Source organism: Scleropages formosus, chromosome 2 (assembly GCF_900964775.1).
Source record: "Scleropages formosus chromosome 2, fSclFor1.1, whole genome shotgun sequence".
Lineage (NCBI taxonomy): Eukaryota > Metazoa > Chordata > Actinopteri > Osteoglossiformes > Osteoglossidae > Scleropages > Scleropages formosus.
This window is the reverse complement of record NC_041807.1, coordinates 39,107,379-39,124,538: the sequence shown is the minus strand read 5'-3', so window position 1 is coordinate 39,124,538 and position 17,160 is coordinate 39,107,379. Positions and strand designations below refer to the sequence as shown.

General features: G+C 43.4%; 2 protein-coding genes across 8 annotated transcripts in view; one reads left to right on the top strand and one right to left on the bottom strand.

The window, feature by feature from the left end:
• Window positions 1-17,160, bottom strand: part of LOC114909298 (NACHT, LRR and PYD domains-containing protein 12-like) — a 454,333-nt gene that overhangs the window by 118,528 nt on the left and 318,645 nt on the right. The gene's annotated exons all lie outside the window — the stretch shown is intronic.
• The window catches only part of LOC108922354 (tumor necrosis factor receptor superfamily member 14-like), an 83,035-nt gene continuing 69,875 nt past the window's right edge, over window positions 4,001-17,160 (top strand). The window contains exons 1-12 of one of the 7 annotated variants that reach the window (XM_029247615.1): window positions 4,001-4,015; window positions 4,558-4,598; window positions 5,894-6,003; window positions 10,643-10,795; window positions 11,882-11,984; window positions 12,365-12,490; window positions 12,585-12,740; window positions 13,905-13,992; window positions 14,135-14,325; window positions 14,472-14,491; window positions 14,629-14,676; window positions 14,932-15,266. In XM_029247615.1, coding sequence (XP_029103448.1) covers window positions 10,730-10,795; window positions 11,882-11,984; window positions 12,365-12,490; window positions 12,585-12,740; window positions 13,905-13,992; window positions 14,135-14,325; window positions 14,472-14,491; window positions 14,629-14,676; window positions 14,932-14,991 — 858 coding nt within the window. In that variant the 5' untranslated portion in view covers window positions 4,001-4,015; window positions 4,558-4,598; window positions 5,894-6,003; window positions 10,643-10,729 and the 3' untranslated portion in view covers window positions 14,992-15,266. Of the gene's footprint in view, window positions 4,016-4,360; window positions 4,599-5,893; window positions 6,004-10,642; window positions 10,796-11,881; window positions 11,985-12,364; window positions 12,491-12,584; window positions 12,741-13,904; window positions 13,993-14,134; window positions 14,326-14,471; window positions 14,492-14,628; window positions 14,677-14,931; window positions 16,121-17,160 lie in introns of those variants that run through there. The other 6 variants (XM_029247614.1, XM_029247617.1, XM_029247611.1 and 3 more) reach the window with 6 other exon arrangements.

The window sequence follows — 17,160 nt, the reverse complement described above, 5'->3', positions numbered from 1 at the left end:
TGTAATCCATTATAACAGCCTTGTATGAAATTTGAATAATAGAAGTTAGCTTCATTTCCTCTTAAAATTGTTCCACCTGATTGAATAATATTGTACTGTAATAAAATATACTGTATATTTAATATATACACATATACACCATGTGCACTTCTTCACAGTTCTAGTTTGACTTGTACAGCATTAAATTCTCAATCTCCAATAGGCCTTATTGACTAGTTTCACCTGTTATATCTCAGCGGTCATGTCCCCACTCGGACTGTTCAAACCATGTCTACATGTACACTGATAATCAATTTATTTACATTATTTTTATCTATTTCTTTTGTTTTACCATTCTGTAATCTGTAATAAAACTTCCAAGTTGCAAGTTTCATATTCTGAGTTCTAAGATCATCAACTCCTCGCTCTGCTGTAGCTGTTTCCCATCTGCTTTCAAAACTGCCCTCATTTCATCTCTGGTAAAGAAACCCTCTCTGGATTCTGTCTCAGTCCAAAACTACAGGCCAGTCTCCCTCCTCCCATTTCTGTCTAAGACTCCAGAATGGGCGGCCAACTATCTGAATTCTTCAGCCAGAACCATCTCCTCGATGGATATCAGTCCGGATCCGAACTTGGTCGCTCCACCAAGACAGCGCTCCTGGCCGTGTCTGATGCTCTCCAAGTGGCTAGAGCGGCCTCCCTCTCCTCGGTCCTCATCCTCTTCAGCCTGTCTACAGCATTTGATACTGTCAACCATCGCATTCTACTCTCCTCTCTTGGTCAGCTTGGGATCAAAGGAGCAGCACTATCAGACAGATCTTATCAAGTGGGTCTCCGTTCTTCTCCTCTACCTCTCTCAACTTGTGTACCACAGGGCTCGGTACTGGGCCCTCTGCTCTTCTCAGTCTACACCTCCTCCCTCGGCCCTGTCATCACCTCCCATGGATTCAAATACCACTGCTGCGCTGATGACACCCAGCTCTTCCTCTCATTTTCACTTGGAGCATCAGACGTTTCCGCGCACATCGCTGCCTGCCTGTCAGACATCTCTGCATGGATGTCTGATTGCCACCTACAACTCAAGCTCTCCAAAACAGAGATTCTACACCTCCCAGCTGGCCTGTCCTCCTGTCACGAACTCTCGATCAAACTGGACAACTCACTCATTTTGCCTACCTCCTCGGCCAAGAGTCTGGGAGTCATGATCGACTCACAACTATCTTTCTCTCAGCACATCAAAGCTACAATCCAGACCTGCAGATACATCCGCAGGATTCGTCCTTATCTCTCAACAGACTCTGTCCAACTACTTGTCAAGGCCATAGTGACATCCCATCTGGATACTGCAAGTCTCTCCTGTGTGGCCTTCCTGCTACTGCCATCAAACCTCTACAGCTGATACAGAATGCTGCTGCCTGAGTTGTGTTTGACTTTCTGACGCGTTCCCATGTATCTCCTCTTCTCGTTTCTCTGCATTGGCTTCCTGTAGCTGCCTGAATGAAATTCAAGACTCTGGCATAGAAAAGGATCAGTGAAACTGCTCCCAGATATCTACAAAACTTGATCATCCACTACACCCAAACCAGACTGCTACGCTCTTCCACATCTGCCTGCTTGGTGGTTCCACGTATGAAAGGTAAAGCACGGAGATTCTCAGTTCTGGCTCCGTTGTGGTGGAACGACTTCCCCCTCTCCCTCAAAACTGCTGAATCTCTGTCCACATTTAAAAAGGGTCTTAAAACTCACCTCTTCTGGACTGACTTCACCCCTGATCTCCTAAGTCCATGTAAGGTGTAAAGGTTCATGCACAATAACTTTAAGATCGTGTTCAATTAAAAATCCAAGTGAAAAAGCTAACCTAGCATGACTCAATGCCACTGCACACCTGAGCTTTATGAAGTTGCATCAGACACGTTTTATTATGGAACTCATTTTTGCTACTACTTAATACTTATTGCTGCTACGCTGCAGTTTACAGCCCATGTCCTGTGAGTTTATTGTCCGTGTATCTAATGTTCTGTAATTTATTGTCCTGCACTCATCTCACACTGTTGTATATTTGCATTTTATTTAAGTCTTGCATACTGTTCTGTGTTGCCCCATGGTCCCAGAGAAATGATACCTCGTTAGTTTAAGATACCAGTGATAGCGTTTGTGTAACTTTTCCCAGCCTGGTTCATATCCCTGCTCCTTCAGCAATACAACTTACAACAACTGCCACCTTTATAACTACAGAATTTCCTGTATATTTCTAGTTACTCCACCAATTCTAACTGGTGTACTTCCCAACTGTACAAATAAGTGGCATGTTCAAGTTCTGTAATTTAGTTAAAAAAAAAAATAAAGTGAGAGAATTTCCATACTGGAGGGATTGAACTGTAGCAAACTGATAAAATAAAAGAATTCAGAGAAGGACAAAACAGAACAAGTTTTACATTCTGTGCTGTTTACTTTAGAATATGCTAGAATAGGACTGGTACCCTGGAAGGGACACGGGGACACACACAAACAGGTAAGACTGAGTTCTAAAAGTGGGTTTAAACTTGAACGTCCAAAGCAGGTGGAGCAGCTGTAGCAAATATTACAGTATAACTCTTGGTCTATTCCAACTCGCACAGGTAGGTACAGGAACAGCTTTTACCCCACTGCTGTAGGAGTATACAGCACTCACCAATTTGCCACCTTTTGCAACTAGACTTTGAATGTTCCCTCTAAGCACATCAGCACATTACTTGCATTGTCACTTTAAGTATTCTCAGTTTTAAGTACTCTGGCTGGCTATTGTTACTGTTATTTATTGTTATTAGCATTATTTTTTTTGTACAGTACTCTCTATTGTTTATTGTTCATAGTCTGTGGAGAAGCACTCAAACAAGAATTTCATGGTACTTGTGACAATAAACCTTGAATTTACAGCAGTTTATTAAAAAAAATTGCCTGTGCAGCATACTGTCCTACTCAGTTAGCACCTAACACTTGCAAATACAACCAGAAGAAAGACTATACTCCTTTCTGCATTTAAAAAAATTTAAGGGAAGGGGGGAGAGAACCAGCTTGTCACAGTCTTACTGATTTCATGAACAAAACTGTAAACCAGTCCATAGCTAAACCATTCATCCAACCAAATGTTGTATAAGAATCTACAAACTAGTGAAGTAACTTCAGCCCCTTTATAGGGCTGGAAACTGATCAGGTTGATTGAAAGCAGGTGTTGCTCAATTACATGGTTCTCAGGTGGTGCCTCTAGTGGGAATCCGGGCTTTTCTTTCATGGGGTTGTGACAACACGTATGAATCGTGCACATTTAATTTAATAACATATTTCAAACACCCTTCATGTCTGCAAACTGAGAAGAAACTGTTTGTTGCTGTGATACAAGAATAATGGAAAACATAGTTACAACATAACTAAAAAGTATTGTTTAATTATCACAGTCCTGAAATTCACCATTAATGTAAAGGATGTGATTGGCATTCAGCACTTCCCACCATAACTGTAGAAATTTCCCTATATTTCTAAATACACACACTCTCTGAACCGCTTGTCCCATACGGGGTCACGGAGCCTACCCGGCAACACAGGACGTAAGGCCGGAGGGGGAGGAGACACACCCAGGACGGGACGCCAGTCCGCCGCAAGACACCCCATGCGGGACTCGAACCCTAGACCCACTGGAGAGCAGAACCCGGTCCAATCCACTGCGCCCCCTGCTATTTCTAAATAATCCACCAATTCTAACTGGTATTTCCCACCGTACAAAAAAAGTGCTGTGTTCAAGTTCTGCAATTTTTAAAAATGAAAGTGAAAGAATTTCCACACTGGAGGCATTGAACTTCAGATACGCTGTTTTAAATAGCCTTCATGAAATAAATGTGTACTTGTGTGGGGTACTTAAAACTGTATGATATGATAATGGAAAAAACTCATACATTACTTCAAAAGAGGAAGAGAAAGACTGGCAGGAGACATTTTTTCAATTGTAACGGCGCTGAGGGGAGTTCTAATAATAGCTCCGTGTGTAAATAGCTGAAATTAGGTCCGTATATATATGTACATAGTTGTGTGTGTGATATTTCGATTTGTTTGTTGCCATTCTGTTATGCTCAGTGGTTAAGAGTGGAATTCTGGGGAGTTCTGGGGGTAACCCCTTAACAGTAGAGGGGCTGTGAGTGGCCAAGGTGGATTCTCGAGTGTTAAGTACGACTTTTGTACTGTTTGAAGCGTCTTTGTTAAGATTGTTGGGGAAAGACATGTACATGGTCAATAAAGAGCGCGTTTCTTTTACCTTGACTCCTGAGCCGGTTTCTAGTAGTTCTGTGTGGGATGCTATTGTCTTGAGGCGGAGTTCAGCTACGTGTCATTTTGATAAACTAAAGCGAAAGGGGAAGAAACCAGAGCAGGTTTTACAGGCTACACCGGATCTGATCTTTGTTAAGTTTAAACTTGGGATATATATTTTTCTGCTATATAATATATAGACATAGTAGCTGCGTTAATATACAGAACTATTTCTGTGTAACCGCGTAGATAATTTCCAGTTAAAACTGTTAAACTTGGATACTTTTCGGTTACTTACAGGCATCGAGCGATACGAGGATTCGGCGTCATGTCACAATTGGGTAAGAATCACTATAAATCATTATAAATTAACAAAATATGTGCTGTGTATGAATCTATGAAGTTCATGTTACATTAGTGTTCACTGCGGCACCTTTTCTTCTGTTTATACATTTTGTATTTTTTCTCTGAGATGTACGTCGTCGCTTATTTATGTACTGATATGTGGAGAAAAAATGTACTGTGTTTTACTGTATTGAACTTTTCCAGCGAATTGTGCAGTTTTACCACTACTAGTTGAGTAACTTCAGGCAGCTCACAGAGATCATGGCTTTTTAAACAGAAACATGATGAACATGTGATGTTGGTGAAAAATCATTAATCGATTTTCAGGAACTTGTCGTTTTGGTCCGGAGATTCGACTATAAGTATAAATGTAGGTTGGGGGACCATGGAGAACAGGGCACACGCGGCAATGTACATTATTATGTAGGGTCACCAATTCACTTTAACACATGTGTTTGGACTATTGGAGAATCTCCGCAATACATGTCCTTCAAATACGGAAATGAATTTTCACTGTCTGGAGCATAAGTTTTGTCGTGGTTTCCAGAGACAACACACCAGACTCCTGGGTAGTTTCTAAACGCAAGTAGCCTTTGTTACAAAGTAACAAAGTCAAGTTGGTTTGTAGAGCAACTGGCAGACAGTACCTTTTATACAGTTTTGGATTAACCGGACACTTTTTTTTTACGTGGTCCAGATCCCCCTTGGATCTGGCCACTATTTGCGGCTGTTTCACTTACTAAATGTATCCATAACAGCGTTTGAACATCTTTTTTTCTTCACCTTGTTCTTACCACCATCTGGCTCTTGCTCTGTTAATAAAGGAAATAAATACCAGCCGGGTCAAACAACTCGTGTGATTCTGTGAGTGAGTGCGATCACACACTAGTAGAGCAGGGATCTGTAATCTGTGTTTTCACACTGAAACTGAAAGTATCGGGAGGTGAAATTTCAATGTTACTTGAGCATTGAGTTCAAAGTGTGTGTAAAACAGGTTTGATCACAGAGTGAGCTTCTCACAGTACAAGTCATATCAAGTGGTTTTTATCTATTTTTTCTTTTTATTTATTTGTATTTTCCTTCAAAGGTTTGCAGCTCTTTCCCAATTAATCTCTGAAGACAAACTGCAGTAAAAAGGCAATTTGATCACTTTTAATTTGTCTATAAACCTCAATTGTCCAGAGACCTCAGGTTAACTGCAGCACACAGGTCAAGAAGCCCTGATCTAGTGTGTGATTATACACAACACACACACTCTACACCTGCTCAGCCTTGTGCCCTGTGTTTGTAGGATAGGCTCCGGGCCACTGTGACCCTGACTTGGAGAAGTGGATTCTGGTCCAGCGAGAACAAGAACTGCAGTAAATTGTATGTGCAGTAGGTGGAACTAAAATCCAAAAGGTATTTAGTTCACATCATGCAAAATGTTTTAAAAGCAACAGTAAAATTGCACCGTTTCTGTACATGATAAAACTAATGATATTGGGATTATTGTAAATTAGTAATAACTGTGGAAAATGTTTCACTTTCAGTTCTCCCTTAAGTAAAGAATATAACAGAGACATTTGAAAAACATTAACCCCAGTTCTGAGTAGAGAGGTAAACTGGTCAAGGTTACAGTATAATTACAGTCCCAACAGCATTGTAAGACCATCTTTATTATTTGCTGACTTTTTTCCATGTACACTTGCTGACTTGATCTGAAAAAAGTTTTCACTCATTATGAAATGTACAAACATGACAGTGAATCTGTAATATGGTTATGGATAATAAACAAATAAAGAGAGAAAATTGAGGTCAATATGGTATTTGGGGGGGGGTGGTGCAGCGGGCTTGGCTGTGTCCTGCTCTCTGGCAGGTCTGGGGTTTGAGTCCTGCTTGGGGTGCTTTGTGGCGCCCTGGCGTCCTGTCCAGGGTGTGTGTGTGTGTGTGTGTGTGTGTGGTATTTGCAGAAGCCCTCCATGAACTTTCTTAGTCTCCCCTGAGATGAGTGAATTGTATAAGTCATCAAAGTCCAGATGTCTGGTTGTGAAGAAGGTGGTTAATAATTAATAAGTTTTCCTTTCAAAAACCCCTTATGAAGGAAAAATCAAGGCGTCCGTTTACCCCGCCCGGTATGGGGTCACCAGGGCCCCACCCTGGAGCCAGGCCTGGGGGGGGGGCTCGCATGCGAGCGCCTGGTGGCCAGGTCTATGCCCACGGGGCCTGGCCAGGCTCAGCCCGAAGCCATGACGTGGAGCCGCTCTTCGGTGGGCTCACCACCTGCCGGAGAAACCGTAAGGGGCCGGTGCATTGTGATTTGGGCGGTGGTCGGGGCCGAGTGCCCGGCCGACCCAAACCTCAGGCGCCAACTCTGGTTTTTGGGACTTGGAATGTCACCTCACTGGCGGGGAAGGAGCCTGAGCTGGTGCGGGAAGTTGAGAGATACCGTCTAGATATAGTCGGGCTCACTTCCACCCACAGCTTGGGTTCTGGAACCACTCTACTCGATCGAGGGTGGACTCTCCACTATTCTGGCGTTGCCCAAGGTGAGAGGCGGCGGGCTGGTGTGGGCTTATTAATAGCCCCCCAGTTCAGCCGCCATGTGTTGGAGTCTACCCCGGTGAATGAGAGGGTCATCTCCCTACGCCTTCGGGTCAGGGAACGGTCTCTCACTGTCGTTTGTGCTTATGCGCCTAGCGGCAGTGTAGAGTACCCGGCCTTTTTAGAGTCCCTGGGGGGCGTGCTGGAAAGCGCTCCCACTGGGGACTCTGTCGTTCTACTGGGGGACTTTAACGCCCACGTGGGCAGCGACAGTGATACCTGGAGGGGCGTGATTGGGAGGAACGGCCTCCCTGATCTGAACCCGAGCGGTGAGTTGTTATTGGATTTCTGTGCTAGTCGCGGTTTATCCATAACGAACACCATGTTTATGCATAAGGGTGTCCACCAGTGCACTTGGCACCAGGACACCCTAGGTCGGAGGTCGATGATCGACTTTGTAGTCGTTTCTTCTGACCTTCGGCCATATGTCTTGGACACTCGGGTGAAGAGAGGGGCTGAGCTGTCAACTGATCACCAGCTGGTGGTGAGTTGGATTCGATGGCGGGGGAAAAAGCTGGACAGACCTGGCAGGCCCAAACGCATAGTGAGGGTCTGTTGGGAACGTTTGGCGGAGGCCCCTGTCAGAGAGGTCTTCAACTCCCACCTCCGACAGAGCTTCAACCAGGTCCCGAGGGAGGTGGGGGACATTGAGTCTGAATGGACTATGTTCCGCTCCTCCATTGTCGGTGCGGCGGTTCGGAGCTGCGGCCATAAGGTCTCCGGTGCCTGTCGCGGCGGCAATCCCCGAACACGGTGGTGGACACCGGAAGTAAGGGATGCCGTCAAGCTGAAGAAGGAGTTCTATCAGGCCTGGCTGGCTCATGGGGCTCCTGAAGCAGCTGACAGGTACCGACGGGCCAAACGGAGCGCGGCTCTGGCAGTCGCCGCGGCAAAAACTCGGGCTTGGGAGGAGTTCGGTGAGGCCATGGAGGAAGACTTTCGGTCGGCCTCAAAGAGATTCTGGCAAACCGTCCGGCGACTCAGAGGGGGGAAGCGGTGTTCCACGAACACTGTTTACAGTGGAAGTGGTGCGCTGCTGACCTCAGCTGAGGATGTTCTCGGGCGGTGGAAGGAGTACTTTGAGGATCTCCTCAATCCCTCCGACACGCCTTCCGTAGAGGAAGCTGAGGCTGGGGACTCGGAGGGGGACTCGTCCATTACCCTGGCTGAAGTTGCTGAGGTAGTCAAAAAACTCCTCGGTGGCAAGGCTCCGGGGGTGGATGAGATCCGCCCCGAGTTTCTCAAGTCTCTGGATGTTGTGGGGCTGTCTTGGCTGACACGCCTCTGCAGCATCGCGTGGAGTTCGGGAACGGTGCCTCTGGACTGGCAGACCGGGGTGGTGGTCCCTCTTTTTAAGAAGGGGGACCGGAGATTGTGTTCCAACTACAGGGGGATCACACTCCTTAGCCTCCCTGGGAAAGTCTATGCCAGGGTACTGGAAAGGAGAATCCGACCGATAGTCGAACCTCGGATTCAGGAGGAGCAATGCGGTTTTCGCCCTGGCCGTGGAACACTGGACCAGCGCTATACCCTCACTAGGGTGCTGGAGGGTTTGTGGGAGTTTGCCCAACCAGTCCATATGTGTTTTGTGGACCTGGAGAAGGCATTCGACCGTGTCCCTCGTGGCATCCTGTGGGGGGTACTTCGGGATTATGGGGTTCGGGGCTCGTTGCTACGGGCTGTTCGTTCCCTGTATGACCGGAGTAGGAGCTTGGTTCACATTGCCGGCAGTAAGTCAGACCTGTTCCCGGTGCATGTTGGACTCCGCCAGGGCTGCCCTTTGTCACCGATTCTGTTCATTATCTTCATGGACAGAATTTCTAGGCGCAGTCAGGGAACGGAGGGTGTCTGTTTTGGTGGCCGCAAGATCTCGTCTCTGCTTTTTGCGGACGATGTGGTCCTGTTGGCTTCATCAAGTCAAGACTTGCAGCGTGCACTGGGGAGGTTTGCAGCCGAGTGCGAAGCGGCGGGGATGAGAATCAGCACCTCCAAATCCGAGGCCATGGTTCTCAGTCGGAAAAAGGTGGATTGCCCCCTCCGGGTTAGGGGGGAGTTGCTCCCTCAAGTGGAAGAGTTTAAGTATCTTGGGGTCTTGTTCACGAGTGAGGGAAAAATGGAGCGGCAGGTTGACAGGCGGATCGGTGCGGCGTCCGCAGTAATGTGGTCATTGTACCGGTCTGTTGTGGTGAAGAGGGAGCTGAGTCGTAAGGCGAAGCTTTCAATTTACCGGTCGATCTACGTTCCTACCCTCACCTATGGTCATGAACTCTGGATCATGACCGAAAGAATGAGATCGCGGATACAAGCGGCAGAAATGAGTTTCCTCCGCAGAGTGGCTGGGCGCACCCTTAGGGATAGGGTGAGGAGCTCGGTCACCCGGGAGGAGATCGGAGTAGAGCCGCTGCTCCTCCGCATCGAGAGGAGCCAGTTGAGGTGGCTCGGGCATCTGTTCCGGATGCCTCCTGGACGCCTCCCTGGGGAGGTGCTCCGGGCTTGTTCCACTGGGAGGAGGCCTCGGGGCAGACCCAGGACACGTTGGAGAGACTATGTCTCCCGGCTGGCCTGGGAACGCCTTGGGGTTCCCCCAGAGGAACTGGAGGAGGTGTGCGGGGAGAGGGAAGTCTGGAGTACTCTGCTCGGACTGCTGCCCCCGCGACCCGGCCCCGGATAAAAGCGGAGGAAGATGGATGGATGGATGAAGTTTTCCTTCCAGTTGATTTTTTTAAAATTATTATGACCAGGGACTGTACCTGGGAACAGCATGGTGGTGGCAGTGGTGGTGAAGAAGAAGTGAAACGCAGCCCTCGAATTTAGTTGCAGAAGAAGAATTTTTTCTGGTATTCAGTCATTGTTCACATGTTTTTTTCAATATCGATGCATCAGAGATCAGTCCCCGAGGTCACAAATGCTGCTCTACTTACCTGCTGATGTATGAAGTATAATGAACTCCTGGGTGTTACATGATTGATTTGCTCACACTTGTCACTGGTTCATTTTAAACTTTCATGGATTCATGGTTTTACTGTTTATGGTATTATCGGGCTTTGCAGTTGCACAGTAACTGTTGAAAGGCCCAAAAAAGTTGATAGATTTTCAGTCCATTACATATAAGGAAGTAACAGAGCAAGTTAGTTTGGAACACACTCCATTTAGAAAATGCCACAAATGGTAAAACACACAGTAGGTTACACAGCATTTCTTCTCTGCTTCATTTGACTTTTTTCAGCCCTTTCTGGGTATGGAGGCACAAAAGTATTTGAATTCATCATGTTCAGTCAATCTACATAGAGAATTGTCAATAGTGGAATCAGGCAATGTTCAGTGTGAAATAAAAGGAAAAACAGTGATCGTGGAGAAATGGGCTTAAGAAGCAGTCAAGTAGATACTGCAGGTAACAGAGACCATGTATCTCCTGGCTGAAATATAAATGTACTGAAATTAGTCTCTTTTTCCTCAGGTTGAAGAATGAACTTTTACAACTGATCGTGGTTGCAAAAGGATAAAAACGGCTTTGTATAAGATATTATTAAATTTACTTGCATTTATGGCCACTTCTCAAACACTTGAAATTTTTCCCTCAATGGATTTGGATATGATGTTCTACCAAGCGGTATGTAAGAATGATTGTCTTTTCTGTCTTTCAGTTAAGAACACTTACCTTGTGTGTGTTTGAGTCAAGTTACTGCAATTTTCTTTGCTTGAAAATAAAATGTACATATTAATAAGCTCTAGCTACCTCTGACTCCGCATAGAAGCCCACTGTCAATGTCAGTTAAATACTGTACTTTATAAACACTCTCTGCTGCATTCAGTGAATTAAGTGATTCTTGTCACTACATCCTTGGTCACAGTCTGCCTTCAAATAGTGTGGTGTGATGAATATGTTGTTTGAGGGATTCCAGCAAAGTTTATGTTAGTGCATTTTTTAAATATTATTTTACTAAACAAATCCTAGAAAATGCAGTACAGTGGACTCCTGGCTAACGACCACCCTGGTCTTCGTAGAAATGAATTAATCTTAATATCATCTTATTCACCAACCTGTGTCCTGCTGGTCAGCTGGTCTCGTTGTCCTATTTGGTCCCAGAGTTAAATCAGGGTTCGAGCGCCCAGTGCACCTCCCTCCAGGCTGCCCCGCCATACTGCAGCAGTTCAGTGTGCAGCAGCCCTTACTCTCAACCAATTAGATTTATAGAATTTTATGCAAATTAGTGACAATAGCTGGAGCTGTACTCAGAAAAGACCACAAATATTTTATCATAGCACCAAGAAAACTTGCCCAGTATCTGAGAGCAGAACCTTTTAGAAAAGTCAGAGTGAAAACACCTTCTGATTAACATCCCAGGTGAAGAGTCAGTTTAACAAGGTACCACTCAGGTGGGACAGTGTGAAGACAGCAGAGGTGTCACCACAAAAAAGTGATATTGTTGTGATTACAGTGTGAATGATATTGATATTCTCCAATGGGGGGATAAATCTTCCATATTTTTTTTTTACTGTGGTTAATAATGAAACCCTTCAACTGGTGCATTCCTTACAAAGCTGAAGTGTCCTTTAATAACATGCAAACATCTTATTCTCTGCTTCATGTGGTTTCACCATAATGGCTTCAATGTTTTGCAACACACTCCACCATTTATTGATTTGATACCTGTATATAATATATTTAAACTGAAATGTTTTCTTCTGTCCTCAGATATGTGCAGTGTTTCTTATGATTTTAAAATCTACCTTATGTTCTCCATGTGATCGGGCTGAATATGAAACAAATGGAGAATGTTGCCCCATGTGTTCACCTGGTAAGTTGTAGTTTGATTATTCTGCAGCCCATACAATGTCTGAAAACGTTTGTCCCAAGTAGAGTAACGGCAAACCAGAGCCTAACCCGACAACACAAGGCGTAAGAGGGAGGGGACACACTCCGGACAGGACATCAGGCCATCACAGGGCACCTCAAGCAGGACTTGAACCCCAGACCCACCAGCCAGGAAGCCTGAGCTAAACCCACTGCACCACTGGACCCACACCCAGTGTACATTGGATCGATGCATAATAATATACATAATTCATAGATAACATACAATCGACATTTGATCTCTGGATTACAGATACATCTTCCCAGGTGGGAAACACTGTGAAACAATCAGAAAACATTTATTTATTTATTTATTTTTTTTAGGCACTCGGGTTTACAGACACTGTACAGAGTTCACCAGTACTTCATGTGTGCCATGTATTGGAGCCACTTTCACCAACAGACCAAATGGTCTGAGTTACTGCTTTCCCTGTGCAGTGTGTGACCAAGGTGAGAAGTCATGTTTCAAATTAACCACTTTTTTGTAAATTTGACTAATTTATTTTACAATCTGTCATGGATATTATTGATTTTGCTTTGATAGGTCTTGGTTTAAAGACAATGACGGAGTGTACAGCCTCTTCAGACACGGTGTGTGGAGTCCTGGAAGGGAACTATTGTACTGATCCTTATGAGGGAGGATGTAGAGCAGCACGGAAACACACAACCTGCAAACCTGGAGACTTCATCAAACACCCTGGTCTGATATGCTTAAATCCGTTTGATTTGTAATCTTACTAATTTGTAATGCAATTTCAATTTCTTTCCAAACAATTATTGCGCAAAAACTCACTTTTTGCATTATGAATTTTATTTAAATTTTTATTCATTGCATATTTTATTGTAAATTTCTATTTATTGTTTTTAGTTGGAGGGGGACGCGGTGGCGCAATGGGTAGGACCGGGTCCTGCTCTCCAGTGGGTCTGGGGTTTGAGTCCCGCTTGGGGTGCCTTGTGACGGACTTGCGTCCCGTCCTGGGTGTGTCCCCTCCCCCTGCAGCCTTACGCCCTGTGTTGCCGGGTTAGGCTCCGGCTCCCCGCGACCCCATATGGGACAAGCAGTTCAGACGATGTGTGTGATGTGATGTGTTTTTAGTTGTCATCTATGTCACATTGTATTCCTGGGTAAAAGCTATTTCACTCCGATGTATGCAAAACATTTTAAAAGCAACAGTAAAATTGTACCGTTTCTGTACATGATAAAACTAATGATATTGGGATTATTGTAAATTAGTAATAACTGTGAAAAGTGTTTCACTTTCAGTTCTCCCTTAAGGAAAGAATATAAGAGAGACATTTCAAAAACATTAACCCCACTTCTGAATAGAGAGGTAAACTGGTCAAAGTTACAGCATAATTACAGTCTCAACGGCATCGTAAGACCATCTCTATTATTTGCTGACTTTTTCCATGTACGCTTGCTGCCTTGATCTGAAAAAAAGTTTTCATTCATTATGAAATGTACAAACATGACTGACAGGGAATTTATAATACAATTATGGATAATAAACAAATGAATGATTGAAAACTGAGGTAAATATGGTATTTGCAGGGGGGCGCGGTGGCGCAGTGGGTTGGACCAGGGTCTTGCTCCCTGGTGGGTCTGGGGTTTGAGTCCTGCTTGGAGTGCCTTGTGGCAGACTGGCGTTCTGTCCTGGGTGTGTCCCCCCCCCTCCAGTCTTACGCCCTGTGTTGCCGGGTTTAGCTCCGGCTCCCCGCGACCCCGTATGGGACAAGCGGTTCAGAAAGTGTGTGTGTGTGTGTGTGTGTGTGTGTGTTCCAAACATATTGTGGAAGTGACAGTAAACTTCACACATTGAGTTTAGGGTTTGGTAAATTTTTTTTGTTTGTTTTACTGTTATAGGAACAGACTCTACTGATACTGAGTGTGAGATCTGCCCTGAAAACTCTTTCTCATCTGGGTCTTCTACCTCCTGTACACCACACACAGAGTAAGTCTGTCATTATTCTTGTTTTTGTCATTATCTCCTTAGTTTTTATTTAATTGCATAAATCAAAAATGCAACAAATTTTCTGTTCAATGTGTATGAAGTATATAATACATAATGTATATATTTAAATGTTTTTTCACAGCTGTGAATCCAAAGGACTTCCCACAGTGAAACCAGGAGACAGTGTGTCTGATTCTCAGTGTGGAGAGAAGAATTGGGCTCCTCTGATAGTTTGGATTGTAGTTGGAATAATTGTAGTGTTATTTCTAGTTGGAGGAGTAACACTGTACAAATCAGGGTTCTGTTCAAAGAAAAACAACCTCAGTAAACCAGGTAAGACAATTTTAATGACTTTGTATATACAAAGACTGTCCGTTAAAAATTTACCAAATAACCTTTAGTTTTTGCATTAACACTGAAATTAGCTATTCAAATAGACATTGAGATAGAACAAATCTAACACTTCATTCTTTTTTTAGGGCCCTTACAACAAGATCAGGTTTGTTTTAATGTGTTTTTTCCAGTTTATTGTCCAATATTTCACAACATGTTTTATCATCTATATACTACTCTGGATTAAATTTTCTTTAAACTTGGTACAATTAACAATAATTCAGTGTTCTACTGTTATAACAGGAATGCCAACTGCAGCAATCAGAAGAAAGTGAAGTTGTTCATAAACAAGTAAGAAATTGTATCATTAAATTATTAAAAGAAATTATCCATTGACTAAATGTGGCTTCTGGGGGGTGCGGTGGCGCAGGGGTTTGGACCGGGTCCTGCTCGTGACTTCTAGTTCATATTAGTCTTTAGTTGATATTGGCTCCGAAAAGACATCTTTAAAGTTTTAATATAATTACATTACTGCTCATAATTGGTACTGTTACTAAGTTGATATTGTGCTGCTTTTCTTTAAAATCTCATTGTTTCTTCCCCCAGATTCCAGATCAGATCCGCATAAATTTGATAACAAACCAACAATATTTCGCACAGGATTAAATACCTCACCTCAGCCTGTTGAGCAGAGATCAGACAGTGAAGATGTGACAGCTGGTGTTTTCGAAGCAGAATGAGAAGGCTGTTAAGCCCATGAAATATCATCCACTCACTCATTACCCATAACCACTTATCCTAAGGTAGGGTTCCTACAGTCTACTCAACTGACCAGGCTACTCCATGTTCACCCTGGACAGGATGACAGTCCATCACAGGACAGTGACACACGCACAAAGTGCAATTAAGTGTCACCAATCTACCCGAAGCATGTTTTCGGACTGTGGGAGGAAACCTGAGCACCTGCAGGAAACCCACACAAACATGGGGAGAACATGCAAACTCCAAGAGTGAACTAAGCAAACCTACATCACGTTGTTCAGTCCAGGTGCTGGAAGTTGTACCTGCTGACACTCTCTTCTGAAGTATTATTTTGTGAAATGTTTTTCTGGAGTTTTTATAAATTGCTTCACATAGAGTTTTTTAAGAATTTTGCAACATATGAATCATGGAACACAATACTGTAGACAAATGGAATTAGAGAAATGGGATTAATTCCAGTTACATAATTATGGATGACACATGTATGGAGATTAACGGTTTCAAGTTAGAAAATGCCAATTAGAAGTTCTTCAGAATCTTTGAAAAGCATAATTAATGGAAATACCATGACTTATGACCGAACTAGTCACGTGACATCATCTTGGGACAAAGTTTAACACCATCTGTAGCACAGTCACTGGCACATGCAGTTTTATACTCTACAAATCACCTGAAATGCATGTCTTTGGGCAGAAACCAACATGAATGTAGAGAGAACATGCAAAGTGAACAGGTTGAGCTGGACTGATACCCCCATCCAAATGTAGAGGTGAGGCAGTAATGCCCTTTTTTTTAAAAAAATTAGGACAACTCGTGGTCTCATAGATTGAGTTATGTCTGAAGGATCTAGGCTCAGATCCCTGTGTCTGCCATTATCCTGAACTGTTACAGTAAAAAAACTACCCGGAATTAATGGTATATCAGTGTAAAAAGATGTAGAGAAAAACAGGAGTGAGTCCTCATTGACTAGTTTCACCTGTTATACCTCTGTGATCATGTCCCCATTTTGACTGTCCAAAACATGTCAAGTTGTACGTGGAATTTATTGACATTATTTTCTTTAATTTCTTTTGTTTTACTGTTCTGTTATTTGTAATAAAAGTTTAAACATTAAGTGCTGTACATATGTTTTTGTGAACCTTTGTAAAATGTACAGTGTGGAATAGCTATGAAAGCGCTGAAGGAGTGCAGGTAAACAACTGTACAGTATTATAGAGTAAATAATGAAGGAAACAACCTTGTTATGTTGCATTACAACCAATATGAAATACAGGATAACTGTATCCATTTGAATGTGGAATTTGGTGATGTTTCAGTAAAAATGGGTCTTAATTTTGACACTCAGCAACACATAAAAATGTTTGGCCTTGAAACTAATACAAATTATGTCTTCAGTTTATTCAAGTTCACCTTATGATAAGGTTTTGTGTGATGTAAATGTTAAAATTTTGTGATTAGAAATTACTAATTATTGTATAAACCTTTATGCACCCACTTGTTTGGTGAACATTGGCTCATATGGTGGAAAGTAAATTAGTTGTACTTTAGAATCACACATTTGCATCTTAGTCTCTTTCTGAGTATGAAATGCACACATTGTGTTTTTCTGAGATGTAAGTCGCTTTGTAGAAAATATTTTCTAAATGAATAAATGTAAATATATGTAAATATTTGTCTGAAGGACCCAGGTTCAAATCCCTGTACCTGTTATACTCTGAACTGACAGTAAAAAATGACTCAACTGTATGAATGAGTAAATCATTTAAAGAAGCTTAAGTAGCTGTATTACAAAGGAAGAGCTAAATTAACATTTTCACTCAGCAACTTACATGAAAGCTCAGGGTTGGATCAGAGGTGCGCTTCCTTCCTAACCCAGCAACACAGGGTGGAGGAGATACACCCAGGCCAGGATGCCAGTCCATTACAAGGAACCCCAAGTAGGACTCAACCCCAGACCCACCTGAGAGCAGGATCAGGCCAAACCTGCTGCGCCACTGCACACCTCTCTCAGCCAGTAAGATTTATATAATTTTCACTTAGGTTCTCAGTCCAATTTGACCTGATCACTTTAAA